Here is a 21,424-nt window from a genome sequence, read left to right on the forward strand (position 1 = left end):
AAAGTGGTTTCTGGAAAAATGTAAATATTGAAAGGGAAAACATTCCATGTAAAAGGCATGCAATGACATTGAACCAGAAAATAATATCACATGCCGATTCGGTAGTGTTAGACACTCAACTATTAGATAACCATTAAGTCTAATAAGCTTATAGAACCATGAATCAATCGATTCACCATACAAAATTCATTGATTGATTGTAAACCAACTTGTAATATGAAGGCGTATTCATCCAAAATCAGACCGTTTTAAAAAGTGTTTTCAATGTAAAAAAATCCTAAAAATTTAAAAATCAAATCGAACGAAAAAGTCAAAAATGTAAGAAATGACGTAGAACTCAAAAACCTTTCTGTCGATCTAAATAGAAAATTGTTTTTGACCTTTCATAATAGTTTCAAGGGTGCTGAACAATATATAGTAAGCCTGATGTGGTCTTCATAGGGTAAAAAAGAAACTTCCGACTTTGCATTTTATAATTGCATGGAAAAATAGCGAAAAGTGCATAGCAAATCTAAAACCACACATTTAGAAAATGGTCAAAATTCGATGAAATCGATATCATCGAAATTATAATAAGTATTCTTAGATTACCCATCACAATAAAAACCTAAAAGAGCATGAAAAAATTCTCATCTTGAATCAATTCGAAACTTAACCTAACCTAACCTTACCTAACCTAAAATGTGTACAGTAATAAGCTCGCCCTTGATATGCAAATGAACAGGCAATGGATAAGTTGGTCAAGACTTTTCCACCTAATCCCAACATATTCATGGTTAGTTTTGTGAATGAAAGAGACAAAGTTTAAACTAAACTCGACTCATGAATCAAATAGCGTGACAATTTATTGACACAGCACATCTTGAAACTCCTTCCTTAACCTTTCCAATTTACACTGAAAAATTTAAACTCATCGTTACCTGTTTCCCTTAGAAAGTCACAAATTTATTTTTCATCTCAACTTTTGTCTCTACTCTTCTTACACCAATTTGATAAAACTAACCAACTGCAATAATGATAAACTCCCAATACAGATAACTACTGAAGACCATAGAAGCAATATACTGAAAGTAGCTTGAACCACGCAAAGCTTTTTTTTGCTCATTTTTTGTTCAACTTTTGGAACCATGAAAAGGCAAAAGATTAGCAACAAAAAAAAGGCAACATAAAGAGCACATTTAAACATAGACATTTAGGAAAGTTTATTAAAGCATTATCATTTTTACTATTCTGGTTCCGTGTTTCCAGGTAATATCATAATAGGTAATATTATTTTTTTTAAAAAAAATATTATCTATTTTAATGGTACAAGTTGCACTTGGATTAAACTGTGTATATTGTTTGCCAATTATTATGTTAGTAGAAACATTTTTCACCGTCAAAAGGTTCTACTTAAAGTCACCATTAGCGAAGTGTGCAAAAAGGCAAAACACAAAACAAGAGCCCAAAACAAAAGTTTCAATTTTCAACATTCAAATTGCTCTGACAACAATTAAAATGTATCATCAACTCCCACCTTTACCACCCACCAGTCAATCTAATCAAATTGAAATGGCTTCTCTTACCGCTTCATTATCATGGGTTCACAGTGTAAAGTGTTTAATATCAATCAAGAGGAAATTATTTCAATTACTATTAACAATGAGCACGAAATGATGAAACATAAATCATCTTCTTTAACCATTTTCATGTTGCTTTTTGCGATAAATTATTGGACAATTTGTGATTCATTGAATGGCCAAAATTGATGAAATTCATTGAATTGATGGAACATTTTTTTTTACAGTTTCAAGGTTTATCTGGAACATTGTTTAATCAGGTTTGTGGCTATCATTTGGGGTGATGAGATGAATGTTAATTGTAAAAGTTGTACAAAAGGTTCATTACAATTGGTTAATCATGTAGGATATATCATGTAACTGAAATGCAATTAGCTTGATGAGAAATGTGATTAGATTGATCAAAATGGTGGATAGGAGAGAGGGAAGAGGGAAACAAAAGCAACAAATTATTTCTCATTCAACATTTATTCATTCATTTATTATCACAATGCTCATTAATACCAACATTTAAATCTATAACATTGATTTGGATTGAAATGGCTTGGAGTAAAGCAGAAACGTGAATAAAAAGGTCAACCCATAACATAATAAATGGTCCTTTAGGTAAACCTGAGTAACGATTATCTTTACTCATTAACAGAATGAACATGATAATTTGCTGCTTATAGAGACTGCCAGGGTAAATTGAAGATAATTGGTCCACTTGTAAATTGAAAGTTTATCGAGTTGCAAATCATCTCTTGAAATTCAATACTAATCGATTAACAGATAAGGTCGATCGATGCAAGGCCAAAAGTTGCAGCAATTCTCGATTCCAAGATAATCGTTCAAAATTCTTGTTGATATGCTTTTAGTGCTTGGAATGACTTGGACTTTGCCACAAAATTCAAATGATGCGAGTTGCTGAATTTCGGCCTAGAACTTTTTTTCCAATTTCGATGTTCGGGTCAAGAGATTATTTTACCTCAAATAGTTTTGGAATTGGAATTATCTGTTGGAATTCTTAGAAAAATATACTTTTATGATCTGATTAAAGTCAACTAAAGGACGAAACATTTCAGATGAATTTTGAGACTTCGTGATTGACTTTTTTCCGTAAAATTTTTGTTCCATTTTCAAGATTTTCAGTGTTGAAGGTCAGTAATTATTTATTTTGATTCGTCTTGATGAATGTGCTGAAAATTTGCTCGACATTTGTTATTAGATTAGCATCTTTGCTTTGGTAAATTAGACTCGACTCTTGAAAAATTAATGCTTTGCCCTCAACTTTGTCCACTTGATCTGAAATGGTTTGCAAATCATTGACTAATGAATAAATTACGCAAATCTTAGTCTACAGGGATTTTGAGGTTTTGTTGAAGTGAACATGAAGTTTCACTAAATTGATTATTTATTGACATTACAGGCCAATTTTCAAACTAAAAAGCCCTTCTTTACTGAATAGCAAAAGGCAAATCAATTCATCTGTCAACAATTACTTGACAATAGAGTAAACTGAAAGTTGACTTTCAATTGAAAAGGCAAATGTCGACTGTTCAACATTGGCCAATCCAATTGTGATTAAATGGTTAACATTATGAACAAGAATATGGTTAAATTATCTCACAATTAGGTGTCGTTGAAATGAAATTGCCTCATTTTCCAGGTAAAATTGATGATTCAATGGATGGAAACTTTCTTGTCACGAGTTTGTATTTCAATTTTTCATGGTTTCTCTTTTACAATTATTGCAATCATTACAATCTTTATCATCATCATTATCATCTTCATCAGCCTAGGTGTCAAGAAAAAGGTAACAATTAGATGAATTTGATAGACAAATTAATGAGTTGATAAAGAAGGCCAAACAAGGACGGAAACACCAAAGTCTAACCTTGCGTATATCTCACCTTGTTAACGACAACAATTGTTGTAAATTCAATCGTCTTTTGGCATGTTTATCCTCACAGATTCCAACATGATTATCTTTACAGATTGTTCAGTCATTACATTTTCCGAGATCATTTTTTACCTTTCAACTCACAACGTTCTTGATACAAATTAGTGACTTCAATGTTGAAGGATTACATTAACTATTGTCAGTTGGAATTGAACTTATAACTGAATATGAATTTGGAAGAAAGCTGAGCAAAAGTTCCAGTTGATTGTTCATTTGGGAACATTTGATTCTCTTGTTCACTTTTTTCAATTGTAATCACCTGAAAATCATTCAATTATTACCTTAACTTTTTTTTCACTTGTTCTGTTTTCCATAAACCTCATCCAATTCATTATTACACTTACCTTTATCTTCATCTTTGTCATCATCTTCTTTTAATTTCTCTCTTCCATTGTTAAAATAACCTTACCATGATAATCACGCAAATCATTGGAGAGAATCATAATTACCTTTTCTTATTCTTGAAACAACAAAAAATCTAGTTCCATTGAAACTGAAGAAAAAGAAGAAAAAAGTATTTTCCAATTAATTTTTTCTTCTTCTTCTTCTTCTTCCCTTTGGACTTTCCATGGCTCTTTGAGCATGGGTATTCACCCTCCTGACAGATGCAAAGGTAAAACACAATCATCATTATAATCTTAGATCTATGTGGTTGCGCCTGCTTGACTTGGCCAAAGAACGAGAAAAATTGGATAAAAATTTCATTTCCATTTGCTAATTGATGGTAATTGATATTTTTCATTTGCAAACGCCGATAATCAACTTCAAAATCTCTCAATCGAACCTTCAATGACTTCCTGTACAAACATTCACAACAATCGATTACAGATTTAAACAATAACTCACAACAACTGTTACTGTGATTGTCGGGTTGTCAGTACAACAACCCGACAATCACAGTAACCCTAACCAGGTAGACTAAGCCGATCAACTTTAAAAAAGAGTTCGAACAATTTTTAACATCGATTTCTTCAAAATATCTACACTCTGAGATGTTTCTTGACGCTTTTCCCAATCGAAGCAATAGCAATATACAACCATCATCAAAATATTCCCGACATTCGAAGTTTGTTTTTGAAACGCTATGCTTTCTGCCCTGGTTGATGTTTGTTTCAAGTCGATAACTTGTATCATTAGGAAGATACACGAGTTTTCTCAAAACCAACCTCTAACTGAAGGATACTTGAACTTCAAAACAGTATCGATTGAGTCTCGAAATAATATTGATTCAAAAATTCGTCGCAAAATTTTTTCTAAAAATTCTCATCAATACTCGGTGACTTCAATCTCAATCTGAAAATATGTTTTATCGAAAGTCAACTCGAAGTCAAACTTGATTTGGATTGACAAACAAACTAATAATTAGCATATTGAAATTGCAATCAACAGTCAACATGTGCAAACAGAGTAAATTAATTTCGCCTTTTCGAATCAACTATTGCATTTAAATTTTTCTGCATCGATGATGAATATGAATTATCTTGATTAGTTGTTTTAATGTGGCAACAAGAAACATGAAATTAATATGCAATATTACACCAAACAGACAGAGAAGTAAAGAGAAGGGAAAAATGACGAATCTCTTTGGATTGATGTTAATTGCTAGTTGTAATTGTCTTTGTTGATTAAAACTGTTCCCAAATGGTTGAAAGCTTTGCATTACAATTACATGGTTTGAATGCTGTTGATTACCTTTTTACCTTTACTGATGTTGTCAGTTTAACCCCAACTTTCAATGATTGATTGATGCAATTCAATTTCAATTATTTTCATTTTTACCTTCATTTATCTTTTTTCTTGTTCATTTCATAGTCAACAGATTTTCTACATTTTCATATCAATTAATATCAACTTGTAAATGGAAAAGTAAATTTTACATTTTTTCTCGTTTTCTCGCTGCGCTTTGCGCTTTTTACCATCAATTAATTCACCATTAATTGTAATCATAATAATCAGTTTGCTGGTTAACAATGTTTCATTTTCAATCATTTGTGTTTCTCTCATTCAGTCCAACTTGTCCAGATATTAATTAAAGATTGACTATTATCATTACAACTGAATAACAATGTGCCAATTCAATTGTAATTTAAACGTGATTAGGATGTTGATTTAGTAGTTATTATGAATTAATGAAATTTATTATTAACAAATCCAGAGAAGAGCAAAAAGACAACAAAATTAGTTACAATTGTTGAGTTTACTCATTCATGCATTTCAAGCAATTTATCAACAATCGTTTTGTCAAATTAATCAGTGAATAAATTAATGTTGATTCATTGAAACATTTGAAAAACATGGAAAAAACCGGAAAATCGCACATGAAAAAGTGAAATCGAATAACATTTTTTAAAGTGAATTGATCGTTGAAATGATTGAAACCAGTAAATTGAATAAAGAATAGATTTTAATGTCGATCGAGAGCAGAAATTTTGGTTTCGTTTCTTTCAATTCTTTTGGTTCGAAACTTTGGCGAAATTGAAATATAGTTTGTAATTATTTATCGAAATCCTTGGAAAATCCCGATTCCAATTGTCCTTTACTTTTCCTTTTTAATTTTTTTATGAATTTTCTCAACAAGTTCTAAGATGTATTTGAACTTCCATGTTAATCATGCAAGTTCAATTTTGTGTTTCTTGAGCAGTAATCAGAATTTTTAACGATTGATTCTGTTTTATTTGGAGGTTGATTTTGATCAACTATTTTTCATATTGAATCCATTCCATTCCGTTCATCATCATCATTCTAATTTGGAACACTTTTGATTTACTTTTTCTGCTTTCATCTTTTCCTTTGTTTCATTGCTTCTCTCATTGTCCATAACAATAATAATCCGTAAAAGTGTAGTAAAAGCTATTATCTGATGTTCAATCATCCATCAATTTTTCATCCTCTTCCTTCTCACATCATTATCATCACCCTCACCATCATGAAGGAAATGAATCAAAATGGCAAATCTTTCTCAATATTTTGTTCATCTCTTCAGATCAAGGTTATTCAAGTACATTGGAAAGAATTGCGTTTCTAATCAAATGATACCTTTTAGCAAACAATGACACTGGATAGACTATCTCAAAAACAAATGGACTTTTATATTGGTCATCTTATGTCCTTGATCTACATAGTCAACTTGTAATTTCAATTTGACTCTCAAATGGAAGTCCAAGAAAAAGTTGATTCTTCTTCCTCTTTGGTCGACATTGAGTCTGACAATGAGCATCTCGTAAAGATCTAGATCAACAATGTTCATTGGTTGTGCGCAGTCATGAGTAACTTGTGATATCAAATAGCATTTTATCAATGCTATAACAAAGTAACCCAACTATTTGACTCAAGATAACATGAGTTAACCGAGACCGATTCCAATGAAATACTTTGTAGGTGTCACACAATGAATCAATTTGCAGAATATAAAATTATAAAATGAACGAGACTCGAACCCAAAACCTTCATAGTTATCCTTACTCCTTTAAGCCTTCAACTCACATTTTTAAGCATTCAATGTTCATCATAATTCATCATCTTCTACCTAATGAATTACTCGGTCTCGGGTAACTCATGACGTTCCCTTGTCAGCTGAGTTTGTGATTCAACATGAGAATCAAGTTTGTTTACTTTTAATCGTCCAATGGTTAAACGAATTTTCTTATTCAATCAACTTTTTTGTTTTACTAAAATAATGCAAAATGTGTTGAACCTGCAAACCTGTCAAAATAATTTACACTCTTGTTTCTAGACAAATTGGCCATCTTTTGTCAAGTTTGTTGCCTTCCTTCACCAGCTTTGAAACTTAATGTGCGAACAAAAATAATGCTCATTTAATCGAAAAAATGAAATAAAATTTATGACAAACAAAAATAGTCTTTTCTCTTGCTTGGCTCAGGAAATTGATGTAACCGGTGAGATTTAATAACAGTTTTTAGAAGCCACTCATCTGTTAAAAATTGACTCAAACTTTGATGATGTTACAGCACAACATGATGATGATGAAGAAAAGAGCAAAAAAACAGAAAGCAAAATGCAAATCATTAATCAATTTAATGTTCAGGTAAAGATGTTTCTACCTGATTATCTTTGCATCACAACAACAATTTAGTTGTAAGTGAACAACAAAAAAAAGTGGACAAGGTAATTAACAACAATTAAGGCGGAGATGAGCAATTTATTAGAATGAATTCCTTGCATCAAAAGCAAATGCAAAAGTGGCCCAAACTGTAAAAAGTACAATAAAAAGCGCGTAAAGACAAAAAACGTTTAAACTTGTTTCATTGACTCATTTGGTGTTGCGGTTGCCATTCAAAATTAGTTGCTTATAAATCACATTATATGTGAAAAGTGTCATCCAAAAGGCAAGTCTGTAAATGACTTGAGAAGCAATGATGAGAAGTGACCATTGGCCGCAGTAGTTCAACTGCGTGAGTTGACTTTGCCTCAGAAGCAAATTGTTGGAAAAAAGTGAACTTCTCTTGTCCGTTGTTTTGTTGGTAAACAATGCTGCAGGGCGAATAATGTTTACCAGTATTTTTAAAGGTAACACCAAAAGTGTAATAAAGGGCAACAAAGGTCAATCCAAGAGGTTCTAATGGTTTTGTTGGGCCAAAAGATGTTCAACTTTAATCATGTTTCCAAAATGAACTAATCATTGAAATTGAAATAATTGCTTTTTTCTGTACCTTTGGCTTTTTGCTGCTGATCGAGCTTTGCAATCAACTTTTTTTTTTGATTTGTGATTCTCTTGCCTTGTTTAACACCTTTCATTATTATTATCCTAATTGAAACCGCAAATTGCTGTCAATGTCATTAATTTTGCTCTTGTCCAGGTTTGATTGACTTTCACTTCAACTATTTGCCAATTAAATTGTGGTTTACATAATTTTTTTTTACTGTTAATTAACCTTCTTAATGGTTTTTTTATTGAATCATTATTATTGGTTGGCTTTTTGTTTCGCTTTCAAGTTGATTATAAATGGTCAACACGTAACAATCAAATGTTTTTTTTGTTGAGGTTTTGCCTTGTTTTTGCGTTCGTTTGTGGAAGTCATTTTTTAATGTTTTTTGTTTTCTTTTGCTTCAGAGATTGGATATTAGAGGTCGAATCAAGGTACTTCATGGACAAAATCACAAGACGGAAAGCCCACCGTTGGCATTGTTTGCCGTTTGTACTCCGTTTGGTCCTCCATCGTTACTTGAAATGCCTCAAAAAGACTCAATGTTCAAATCTAAACATAAACTTGACCTTTCACTGGTTTCAATGGATCAAAGGGGAAAACAGTTGCTCGGTTATTCTGATACGGAAATGTCCAATAAAGGTGTATATGATCTAGTCCACTTTGATGATCTTGCGTATGTTGCAAGTGCTCATCAAGAACGTAAGTTCAAACTTCAAATTCAAATCTCATCAGATGAATCTTTTCGAGTTTCATAAGATTAAAATTAATTATTTTCTTTTTGTTTTTCGAATGTTTTCAGTTCTTAAAACAGGCGCATCAGGGTTAATTGCATATCGCTTGATTAGTAAAGACAATAAATGGCAATGGCTTCAAACAAGCGCACGACTTGTATATAAAAATAGTAAACCTGATTTTATCCTTTGTACTCATAAACCATTAATGTAAGTTTAAGATAACTTTTAGTTTTTCCTTTGCCTGGTTTTGACGGTCAAAATCAGATTAAATGTTTTTTATCGAAATTTTAATTTGCATTAATTTTGTGGTCCAACAGGGAGGAAGAAGGTCGAGATCTTTTAGGTAAACGGACAATGGATTTCAAAGTAACTTATTTAGACGGAGGCCTTGGAGCGATCAACGATCGTTCAGGTTTCTTGTCTGACAGTGATTTTGTGCTTCGTTGCCAACGCAATCGACGTTACAAGTCTCAAATTCGTGATCTAATAACAAATTGTCGTTCCAATTCAAAGCGTAAATCATTGACAGGTTCCGATGAAGGTGGTGGAGTTTACACTCCGCCATTCAGTGAATTGTCACCAACCGGTGCAATGTCGGCAGCAGCAGCAGCGGCAGCTCAGGCCGCTAATGCAGCTGCTGCAGCGGCCGCAGCTCATGCGGCTGCAACAAACCCATCAGTGTATCCTAATCATCATCCACACGCTCACACTCATCATCATCCGCACCATCATTCACACCATCCACACCATTCCCACCCTCATCACCATCATCCGCATCACCCTCACCACCATCCGGGTTCGGGTCCCGTTTCATCGCCAGTCTATCCTTACAGTCATGCAACGGAAAACATGAACTTGTCCACAGCCGCAGCCGCCGCCGCCTATGGAATGCCTCAGAATCTATTCACTGCCGCTGCGGCCATAGACCACAATCCACGTTCCTTTCTAGCACCCGACTCTTTCCTACACTATTCTCGTCATGCACTGACCACTTACTATCCCGACTATCATTCAGCTGCCGCCGTGGCAGCAGCCCAGTATCCCACCAATGGGTTTCTTGACCATCGGTCAACGGGACGGTCAACCTTTGACTGTCAACTGACACCACCAAATGAGATTAAATATGCTTCAAGTGATTCAATGGGCAACTCGTCTTCAACCCGATCCTCCATTGGAAACAAATCATGCTGTGACAGTTACCTTTCCTCATCGGGCGCCAACTCATCGACAGGTTTAATGGGTCATGGGAGTGCCTCTGCAATGGCTGTGGCTGTTGCTGCTTCTTCCATTCAACCTTTACTCTCTTCGGTTCCCAATGAAAATGGTAATAAACTTTCACCCGAATTGACCTGCCATCGAAGCAACTCATTTGGCTTTGGGCTACCTTCAAATTCATCCTCATCTTCATCCACCTCATCCAATACCGATTGTATTTCCGTTATTAAGCACAAAAATAGTCTTCCCCATCCATTGAGTAACACCAATTTAAATGGTTCACCGCCATCTTCCTCAATGGAAACAGGTTCAGGTTCAACTGCGTCAACACCGTCCATCCCTGGTTCAGCATTTACTTCAGCCTCACCATTGAATCATCCAGTCAACTCATCAATGAATGCCGATCAATCTCGATCAAGTGTTTTAATGTGGAACCGTACTTGTAATACAACTACAACAACAACAACAACCTCATCATCTTCATCATCTTCATCACCAACCATCAACCACAATAGTAATAACAACTCCTCCAATAACAACAACAATAATGGAAATAAATATTCATCTTCATCCATTAGTGAATCACTTCTTATCCATAAATCTTCATCACCTGTAGTTAGCTGTAAATGGAATGGTTCAATTTCAAATATAAAACCACTTTCACCTCATCATCCGTCAATGGCTGTCAGTCCAAGTTCGGGTAAAGTACCAATGTCAATGTCCACTTATGGTTCAGGTTCCCTTTATGGTTCAACCGATATCAATCCAATTGAAGTAAGTTTATCCCTCATTTAACCTTTATTTGCCTCTTCCGCCACCAATATGGTTGCTATGTTTTCATCTCATCTTCATCACCATAGCAACAGTTGATCTTCTCATCATGCTGTTGACATGATACGATAATTAATGCAATGAGAAACCTTTATTTATGAGGTAAAAGAAAATTGATTTTCACTTTTCTTACCTTACCTATCAATTAATTATTGAAAAATGAGAGCAAAATTGAGCTTCTTCCAGTTACGATTGATTACAGATAATTGATTGAGTAAAATCCCATGGTACTACAAGAACTGATTAAACCTAAACTAGCCTTTTCCAGATTTCAAATTGATAACTAACCCGAGCGAGAAATTTGATTGAAACCCGAATTTAATTTTGCTTTCTCAATCATTGAATCATTTGCATTTGCTTTTTAACATCTAATCAATGTAAAGTATTGCTATGATTGCAATACTTACAATGATTATGATAACCTGGATCGGGTCACAAGGGCAACTGTGCAAGATCAATAGGCTCTGTTAATCTCGTAAGTAAAAGGATCAATGATCGGAAAAGTACAAAGCAAATCATCTCAATATACAGCTGTTAAATGACCTCTTGGTAATGATGAGAAGAAGAAAAAACAGCGTAAAATTGTAAATTTATTAATACTCATCATACATTAAATGAGCATATAGCAAGATTATTCATGCTTAGGTTTTCATTTTTCTCTTGATAATGAATTTTTCTCAAACATGGGAACGGGTTTGCACATAAATTGACCTTCGATTGTACTCTTAATTAATTAATTATTACACCTGTTTCATAGTCCATTGTCAATCTTGAGTTGAATCTTGAAAAAACAAAAACTTAATTATTTTCATGTTCGTAAAGTCACTTGGCTAACAAGTCATCATTTTCAATCCTATCAAGTGCACCTTCCTGGATGAAAAAAATGACTTTGTCAGCCTCTTCTTTAGTCAGCGAGAAAACATTTTTTGTCAAATTTTTCAAATTGACAATCAATTGCAATTTATCAATTTAAAAGGGATTTAACTTGAAAATTGTGGATATCGTTTGAACGGCAAAAAAGGTTGAATAAACTTATCAACTTATTGATTTGTTGAGATCATTTCAGGCCAATTGATAGAGTTAATAATTGTTGAAGCAGCTCTATTGATTGTGTTGATTATCAGTTAAACTGTACAATTGATTAGACGAAAAGAAAAGGTTAATTCATGGTTTTTATTTTCATTCAAATTGTGCTCAAACCAGAACAAGAAAAGTTACGGTAAAGTAAATATTGTCAGTTAAATGATGTTTGCTTGTTTATTGTATTTCCTGTTGATTATAAACATTGCTCTTGATGATGATGATGATATGTTGGATGATTTGAGTGAGAAAAAAAAGCAAAACATTTTTACCCTGGTTTTTATTGAATAGAGAAGAGAAGAAGAAGAAGGAAAAATGGAAATGTTTCTTCATTGATTAACCTTATTGGGGATCAACTCTCTTAGGTCCATTTATCCAGGTAAATCATGCATTTCTTTGCACCGTCGACTCCCACCAACAACACCAACCATTGCTCTAAAATTGTCCTCCTTTTGCCTTCACCATCATCATCATCATCATCAACCGATTACCTTCAATGAGTCTTTCAACTTTCAACTCTCATTAAAATCTCGTTAAGACAAGGCAGAGAGAGTGCGACTCACTTATTCAGCTCTTGCCATTTATCATTATTTTACAATTCAATGTATTAATAATGTAATACATACATAAATGTCTATCTAAATATAAATACAACTTCCCATGGTTTTTACCTTTTGTCCATACCTTTTGCTTTCTCACCGATTCACAATCCTGTCATTATCTTGTGATCATCTTCCACCTTCTCCTCCTCATCCACCTCCTCCTCTTCATCCTCATCTTTATCCTCACCGTAAACCTTCATCATTGTCTCATCAACTCACATCTTTTCACTTTGAATGTAAAGCTCTATCATTAAAACAAAAAGAAGAGCAACTTTCATGAGACCAAATCAGATTCAACATCTTCATCAGAATCATGTCAACAAGCAATATTAGTCCAACCATCAAGTCATCAATAATCGAAATTTCAATTCTAAAAAATTTCTTTTTTCTCTATTCAGGGTTGGAGTGTGGAAAACATAGGCCACTGGCGATCTCATTTGCGTAAGTTTACCCATCAATTTGTGTGTTTGTTTTCAATTTAATTGATGTTCCTTCTTGAGTAGAGTTTCTTGATTTTTGCAAATTAAAAGGCCAACAATGTAAAAATGATTCATAATGACCTTCCCAGGCCTCAAGGCTTATTGAATCTCAATTTTATCATCAACATGATCATCATATTTTCATACTTTGCGCTGCTTCTCCATCTTTTTGATGGCTTATAATTTGAAAGTAAATTAGTTTACAGAATAAAACAAAAGAAATCGATGATGATAATGATGATGATGATGATATAAACAACAAAAGGCCGATCAATCTTATTGAATTGATCCACCTAAGCCCATCTTCATCTCTTAAACAGAGGTTATGTAATTTATGAGAACCAATTCATTCCCTGTTTACCTCCCAAAGTAAAACATCCCTGATCTTGTTTGCATCACTTTGAGTTGTTTTACTTTTTTTCTGTTCAACATTTTCCTCTTCTCTTTATATTCATACATTTTCCTTGAATCTTGATCATCAAAACGCCCACAACAATAATAGCCAGGGTAAAGGGCAGCTTCCAACTCGTACTTTTCACCTTTACCTAATAGCCTTACATAATCAACTGTAACATTCCTAAATTGTCCAGTTTCCCGTTTCATGATCACCTCAAGATTGTGTTGATGGTTGTGATGAGATTTTACTCTTTGCATGCATTTTTCATCTCATTCATCAAACACGCATCAAAAGCATCTTTTTTGTTTTCTTGTTTAAGAGCAGCAAAAAAGCGCAATTTTTTTACCTTCCTCTGTCTTTTGATAATAATTAAACTACTCGAGGTTAATACAGTTTGCCATCAAATTTTGCTTGTTTTTTTGCTGCATCGAAGTCTCTACAAGCTGATGATGATGAAAAAGTCAATCATTTTTTGCATTTAAAACTCATCGACTCATCGTGACTTTCAAACGAGCAAAAAAAAACACAATATCGATGGCTTACGCCCTTAGGGTTTCAAGTTGATTAAGAGTGTTTAAACTTACAGAGTAACCTTGATTATTTGGCTTTATTGTTGTTGGTTAACTTCCTTTTACAAGCAAAAATCATGAACCTCTCAACCCACTCTCAATAAATATCATCCCAATATTTATTCATTGTCCTGAAATGTAACTTTTTTGCTTCTACTCTCGTTAACCCAACACAAAACAAAATTGAAAACATTCATCAATTCATCTGTTTTGCTTTTACTGGCCACAAATTAAATTGCAAACCACTAATTATTTCTCAATTAACAGCTACCCTTGGATAGATTCAATCATCCATCTTAATTCATCCCCGGCAAGACAAGATGAACAAGCAAAAAAATTCTCATTATCATCATCATAATCATCATGATCATCATTATCAATAGTTTGAGGCGCAAACCATCGTCACCACCTTTGAAACAAAATCCAGCGTTGTCTAGTGGTCAGGATAACCGAGCACAAGCCATAATCAAGCTTTTACTGCTCAAAATGAAGAGACCTTTAGTGATGTCAAAAACCAAGTCAGCAGAGGAAAGCCAACCAATGAATCCAATGGAATCAAAAGAATGGTGCAAAAACAGAAAAGGCAAATTCAGGGAAAATGTGAAAACGCAAGCAATAAAAAATGATCCAAAGTTCCAAGTTGAAGTTTCAAGTAAAAAAAAAGCCAAAGTGATCCAAATTTCCGGAAACTGAATAAAAAAAAGCAACAAAACAAAATATCAAAACAAAAGTTCTGACCCAAAGAAAGCAATAAAAACAGGGAGAGCAAAGGAAAGGAAATGTCCTAATATTTCTCATTTTGGTTCCTCAAAGACAACAAACCTTATAACGTGCCGTGTGCGTGTCTCTCTTCACCTCCCCTTTCCTCCTCTTCTCCTCCTTCTTCTCCCACAATGGTCCATCTGTAAGGCTGCTCGTTACCTGGTTCAATCGCACGCGCCATTCCCAACATTAAAATGCGTGCTTAAGAGAAGAGAGAGAAACAAAATTTTCAGTCAATTCTTTTCTTCTCATCATCATCATCACTTTTCCTCTTAGTTTCTGGAAACCGTTTTAATCATCAGGCAAAACAACACAAATATAAATATATAAATACAGATACAAATGATACAACAACAAAATATGAAACAAACAATTTACCTTTTAATTTGCCTGAAAATATTTCTTCTCTTCTTTTTTTTCTTCTCGACTCACTTTTTCCCCTTTCATTTCCTTTTTTTTATCATCCTTCTCTGTCAATAATTAATGTTATTAATTTATTTGAATGTGTATTTCAAACTTACCTGTATATAGGTGCGATGTTTTTTTTGTGATATTATAATAATAATGATATTTAACTGAAACAAAAAAAGTTAAGACAACAAATAAAATGGTAAACAAACAAAAATGACTTTCAATTGAGTTTCCATTTCTTGCTCTCTTTTTTTTGGGCCTTTTCCTCACAATTTTACCTCTTTTTTATGGTTCCTTCATTTGTTACCTTTTTATTTATTTATATTACATTATGTATTGCGTATAATGCATTTGATGTTATTACCTTTTATACTTTTACCCAGTTCCACTCAATCAACCATCAAATTTGGCTATCACAATGGGTAAATTTAACTTACCCTTGAGAGGCTTTTCATTCATCTTGTGTTTCTTGGGCTGCTCTTTATGTTTTTGGGTTCATTATCGATGTTTTTTTTGCTGCTTTTACTTTTTTCCCTTTCTTTCTCTGCTTCTTTTGTTTTTATATAACATTTGAAAACTGGTAGCTTATTGTAACTGTAAACAGATCAACCTTTTAATGCCGGGCCTTTTTATTGTCTATTTACATGGGAAAGATTGAGTGACACACGGTAAGGTAATTGTAAAATAATTTACTTTCTTTACCTGAGCAACTCAGATAATCTTAGGTACAATCAGGGTAATAAAAGGTGCGTTAATTACAACTCGTCAAAATGGTTTAATCGCTTTTCTTGTTAGTCAATTTCATTATTTCTCCTCTTTTCCTTGTCTATTGTAATATGGTATTAAAACTTGTTGGTTTCCTCATCAACGTATTGGCTTGCAATATCAACTAGCGAGGTTTGCCTTTGCCATCCTGGACAGATTGCGTTTCATCAGAAAAATGGGTGAAAAATAATGAGTTTATGTGCCATGTTAACCATTGCTGTATCTTTATGTTGGTGTGTTTACCTCGCCGGGTAATATTAAGCCAGGAATCATTTTACGTAGTTGTGTTTCATCATATCGTGTGATATCCAATGGACTGGAGGTTGTTGGTGGCTTAGATTCAGTTGTTTCGTCTGAGTAGAAGATTTCAGGGAAATGAAGTGGATTTGCTCCTTCGGTTTCATCTGGTTCACTTTCTGGCCATTTGAATGCGGAGTGAGGTGTAATTACTGGTGATGGAGCTGGTTTCTCTAGAACTGCTTCTCCTGTTGATGGCTTCGTTATAAAAGGGTCATTTATAGTTGAAGGCAGTGGTGAGGAGGTGGAAGAGGACGGTGATTTTGAAGGGGGCGGTTGAAGAAGAGGAGGAGGAAGAATGGGTTGATAAGATGAAGGAGGCTTGGATGTTGAAAATTGGTTTGAGAAGTTGGGATCAAAGGAAAATACGGGAATCTCTTGTGGCATATTCAATGGAAATTTGGGTAAATTGGTTGCACTTGGCATGGGTTGATTAAACATCGATGTTGAACCAGGTAACTTGAATGAAGAAAAGTCCATGGTTTGATTAGAGCTACTCGCTATTTTGGCCATCATTTTTTGGGCTGTTTCAATCTCCATTTTTGTCACATTGTCCATTGAGGTTATACATTTAACGATATTCAACTTGACTTTAAACATCGATCCTTTATAAGAGTCTGTTATCGTAGACATGATTGAATTCAAATCTTCAGTTGAGCAGCCTCTAGGGTAACACAGGGCATATGTGACATCAAAAACTCTAGACATGAATAAATAAATGAAAAAAAACAATAATAAATAGTGAATTAACGAAACAAAATATTTACAAAAATTGATTGACCGTAGCTAATCAATAGCGACATCTATTGATTAAACTTTAAACTTGTAAATATTAACGGCTTTTTTTGTGTTGCATTGAAAATAAGATGTTTTAGATGTTAATTAATTTTATCTTGTGTTTTGCTTAAAGTTTAATCAAATGGTCATCTTATTTTATGCTTACCTTGACTTGGATTTCATGGTTATATTGGTTAAATGGTCAACTTGACAAAATTGGCCATTTTGATTGGTCAAACATTGCTCTGGTCTCACAAGTTTGATTATTTTTTCATGATTTCCAGATTTGTAATCTTCCATGATGGCTACAAAATGAATTGAAAATGGATTAAACACTTTTTCATTTGGATTTAGAGGTAGGCTTACTTGAAAATCTTTCGGGACTTAATTCGTTCTCAGCCATAAACTGATGCCAAGAAGAGTTACATTTGGTACCAGCAATTGATCCAATATCAAGCGTCTCAATCATACGTTTTAAATGTTTTTGACTACTTTTAATCATTAATTTCATAAAAGCTTCCATTTCCTTTGACTCTCTTTCCTCTTTAGATTTACCTGGATCAGCCTGGTCAACATTACCACTATCATCGTCAGCTGAACATTGGACAACCAGGGATAGCCATCCGGCCCATAATAGCGAGTACAAAAGCTTCATTACGGAATATACACAGAGTTAAGATGGATTAACGAGATAATGGGATAAATACTCTTGAAACAAAGATTCACTTGGTGTTAATCGATACTTAAACTAACTCTAATTGTGTAGACTGGATGGAAACTCACTCATTTCAGTTGCAACTCATAAATCATTGCCATTGGTGCGGTGAAACTCGGACGACTTTCCTTGTTTCAACATAGAGATGCAAACCCTATTACTGATTTCATTACCTCAATGGATGCTCTTTAGCTATTTATAGTTAATCAACAAATTTCAACCGTTGACCAAATCAAAAACAAGCCAACACAGAACCTTGGTCAATCAGCTTGTCATGATTCTTAACAGAGTTAATTATCCCATGAGAATTGAGAACCGTCCGCAGATGCAACTGGATATAGGAACAAAGATTAATTACCTTTACCACAATTATTAAGGTTCCTTGGTTCATCCCACCAATTTCAACTTTCCTCCATTTTCATACTTTTACAATCTAATGAATCACGATTAATTAATGTATTAATTGAGTTGTAATTGAAAAAAAAGAAAGGGAAATTTATTTTCAATTTCAACCTTTTAATCCAAGAGATGGGTCAGAGATGGCATAAAAAAAGACATGAGGAAAGGACAGAAAAGGTATTGACAGACTGAAAGTGAAGTCAATGAGTTTAATGAATTGTCTTCTTGTTTACCTTTCCAAGTTAACATTACCAGCCATATTAATAATGAATATTATCATTATTATTATTTGTTAAAGGCATCATCAGTCAACCATCAATGATTCCCTTAATTATAACCATTCAACAAGTTTATAAGTAAATGAGGTTAATGTCCGTTAATGTTTAACTTTTCCAGTTTCTTGTTAATCAAATTTTCTTGCATTGAATTACCAGAAGTAGCAGGCAAAGAAGAAGACCAAATGAGCTTAAATAAACCGCAATTAACTCACCATCTAGAATCAAAAAGAGGACACAATAGTCACTTAATATGAATAATTTGATAAGAATAAGATGTATAATTAAGTTGAAGGGCGCCGTTGAATGTAGTCAATATAATTAACATCGTTAGCATATTTAATTTGATGGTCGAAAACCATAATCACAATTTCAATGGTTAACCTTAAAAACCTCCATCTCACAAAAAAACCTTTTTACAGTAGCAATCAAGACGCTCCTTTTATTTCTTACCTGTATTTGTTGTACTTTCATCAACATCATTTCCTCTCATCATTTGTCATCATCATTATCAACATCTCTCAACACTGGTTTAATTAAATTACCAACCTGATTGAATGCGAAAAGCCAATTGTTTGCATTTAATGTTAAGGTGTGTGGGAATCGCTATTACTCTTTCCTTTGCTCATTACAAGTCTGATTGTGTCCATTGATGAAACAAGGAAACTATCCATAATTAAAAAGGATCATTTTAATGTTTCCAGCTGAAGGGTTTGCCATTTTAGAGCTAATTGTTAATCATTTGCGACTTGAAATGGTCACTTTGGTCAACAACTAGACTTTGGGTTAACACGCTTTTGCATGTCTAAACCATTTTACTTGGAAACATTTTTCTACCTTTGCGGTAATTTTGCTATTTCAACAAAATCTTTTTTTTCTCAGCTATATTTTTAATCATTTTGTGTTTTAATTTCAAGTCAACCTTATTAACTTGTAACTGTATTGAAATAATCAAAACTTATTAACATTTACATTTATAATTAGAGTTCAATTTTACTCCGTTTTTGTAACCATTTGTTTGTTTCCATTCATTTTACTTTTACTGCCTTTTTGCGTTCAACATGGTTTTCAATTAAATAATAACTACTGATAATTACTGTCATTTATTCAACCATTATGCGGTAATTAGCATTGTATTTGGGTCCAATTTACTTGGGACAATTAGTATTGTTATGTGACCACAACACGATTAGCCTTGATTCAGTTTTAAGCTTTACTCAGCTTGTTAATTTTTTTTCACTTGAAAATGTGTTTACAAATAATTTATCAGCTTTAAGATTCGTAAATTGATTTTATTTAGCGTTCAATGAAACGATTTACAATTGATTGCTTACAAGTTTATCCAATTCATTTTGGATCATTTTATTACATGCTTTTCAACCTGATAGTCGAGAAATGAAAACGCTATTACAAAATATTACTTGAAGCTACTAATTTTAGTCTCTGCAACTTTAAATTCATTATAGAATCAAATTCAGCAATTTAATTTCGACAATTGAAATTACAAGAAAATGAGATTTAGATTTTCTAGATCAAACTGTTGACTATTTACTAGTACAAATTGTAGGGCCATTTGTACTTGATAATAAGTGTGCAATGAAAATCTTTTAGAAATGCTTTAAATACAAAATTTTTAGTGTCAATGATCATTGACGAAGTACATTAGTATTGATTGGATATGAAAAACTCAAGAGAATGAAAGATTTTGATATAATTTTAGGTTCTTTATTCAATCAACAGTATTCGTCTTAAGAATAAAAACTGAAAGTTATAGAAGTTTTGATTGTAATCAATCACCAGAGTCCATCTTATCTCTAAAAGAGGGTAACAGCATGTAATGACACCCGGTTGAGGCCAGAGATTTGACATTGCAATTTGATAGACATTTTACTCAAAAAAAGTCCTCATGAGTATATTTTCCTTGTAGGTTGGAAATCGGGGAAAATAAAGGATGCAAAAGAGCTACAAAAGATGTATTTAGCTGAGCAAACAAGATGTTCAAACTTTGAACTTTTCTTTGGTCTTCTGATGATTAGATTACTATTAGCAATTCTGTCTCAGATTTTATTTGAATTAATCTATACATTCTAGCTGCACTATATTATCATAGAATGAATATTCATTTATTAATACTTTTTATAAATTGGTTTTAAGTTGCAGGTTCTTCCGGGTAGGATTGTCTTTCGGTTCAAAGACATAAGAAAATGCAAACAAATGTCACAAAATCGATTATAAAGATGCCCGTTGTTGCACCTTTCGACGCCAAACAATATTTTTACAATTATTTATGCTACAAGCATTTCTCAGATCGAAATCGGAAATTCATTGAAAAGGTCTACAAGACTGATACACCATACATCATAGTTGGAGTACATCATCATCATCATCGTGCTGGAAAATTGTCGATATTTTGTTTAATAAAGTTTTTCAGTTTGTAAAATTGGTCAAAATGGAACATTTTCAGCGAACTAAAGCATAAGATGACCAAAAATTAATCCAAAAATTTCAACTTGAAGTGTCGATTTCGTTGATTAATTGGAAAATACTTTTTAAACTCATATCTTTCCATTCATCTGCTAAAGAAATGCTACTCTCCCATTGATAACATTCCAGTGTTTAGCAGAAAACGGTAGTCGATGATAACCATCGCTATTTTTGATGAAATATCACAATGGATGAAGACCAAAAGAATAGGTAAAACTGCCTAGCGAGGAATATTTTTGTTATGAACATATCAGATGCAAAATTTTACGCTGATTTCATTTATTCAATCCATTTTTTGAAATAATTTTTCGTTTTCGTGAAAAAATGAAAAAACATTTAAAATTCATGGGTACGAGCGTCACAGGAACCAAAAGTGAAACCATGCTAAGAATAGATTTTTCTGATGTAGAATTCAACTCTAATTCCAATGATGTGATTCGTTTTGATCTAAAATGACGCAAAAC

General features: G+C 33.3%; 2 protein-coding genes and 1 long non-coding RNA gene across 3 annotated transcripts in view; 2 read left to right on the forward strand and 1 right to left on the reverse strand.

The window, feature by feature from the left end:
* LOC107359143 (uncharacterized) overlaps positions 1 to 15,462 on the forward strand; it is a 37,396-nt gene extending 21,934 nt beyond the window's left edge. Inside the window, exons 7-11 of the mRNA XM_015925607.3 lie at positions 8,573 to 8,867; positions 8,968 to 9,109; positions 9,220 to 10,891; positions 13,029 to 13,071; positions 14,343 to 15,462. Coding sequence (XP_015781093.2) covers positions 8,573 to 8,867; positions 8,968 to 9,109; positions 9,220 to 10,891; positions 13,029 to 13,071; positions 14,343 to 14,356 — 2,166 coding nt within the window. The 3' untranslated portion in view covers positions 14,357 to 15,462. The remainder of the gene's footprint in view (positions 1 to 8,572; positions 8,868 to 8,967; positions 9,110 to 9,219; positions 10,892 to 13,028; positions 13,072 to 14,342) is intronic.
* Positions 15,463 to 15,922: 460 nt separating this feature from the next.
* Positions 15,923 to 17,833, reverse strand: LOC107359144 (uncharacterized). Its single transcript, XM_015925608.3, has 3 exons — positions 17,454 to 17,833; positions 17,254 to 17,392; positions 15,923 to 17,010 (listed from the first exon to the last, which is right to left on the reverse strand). Exons 1-3 carry the CDS (start codon positions 17,740 to 17,742, stop codon positions 16,239 to 16,241), a joined length of 1,200 nt encoding a protein of 399 aa, XP_015781094.2. The 5' UTR covers positions 17,743 to 17,833; the 3' UTR covers positions 15,923 to 16,238.
* LOC112538550 (uncharacterized) lies at positions 17,302 to 19,486 on the forward strand. The gene is made up of 2 exons (XR_003081730.2): positions 17,302 to 17,443; positions 17,637 to 19,486. It is a non-coding gene; the product is annotated as an uncharacterized LOC112538550 (long non-coding RNA).
* The last annotated feature ends 1,938 nt before the right edge of the window (positions 19,487 to 21,424 follow it).

Source organism: Tetranychus urticae, chromosome 1, assembly GCF_039701765.1.
Source record: "Tetranychus urticae isolate SD_2017Ah chromosome 1, NJAU_TeUrti_SD_1.0, whole genome shotgun sequence".
Classification (NCBI taxonomy): domain Eukaryota; kingdom Metazoa; phylum Arthropoda; class Arachnida; order Trombidiformes; family Tetranychidae; genus Tetranychus; species Tetranychus urticae.

Bases quoted from the DNA above. Each gene is read 5' to 3' on its own strand.
- LOC107359144 (XM_015925608.3), bottom strand. From the start codon at position 17,742: ATGAAGCTTTTGTACTCGCTATTATGGGCCGGATGGCTATCCCTGGTT. The intron at 17,393-17,453 runs GTAAGCCTACCT...TTCATTTTGTAG, and splicing joins AAGTCCCGAAAGATTTTCAA to CCATCATGGAAGATTACAAA. The intron at 17,011-17,253 runs GTAAGCATAAAA...ATTCATGTCTAG, and splicing joins ACCATGAAATCCAAGTCAAG to AGTTTTTGATGTCACATATG.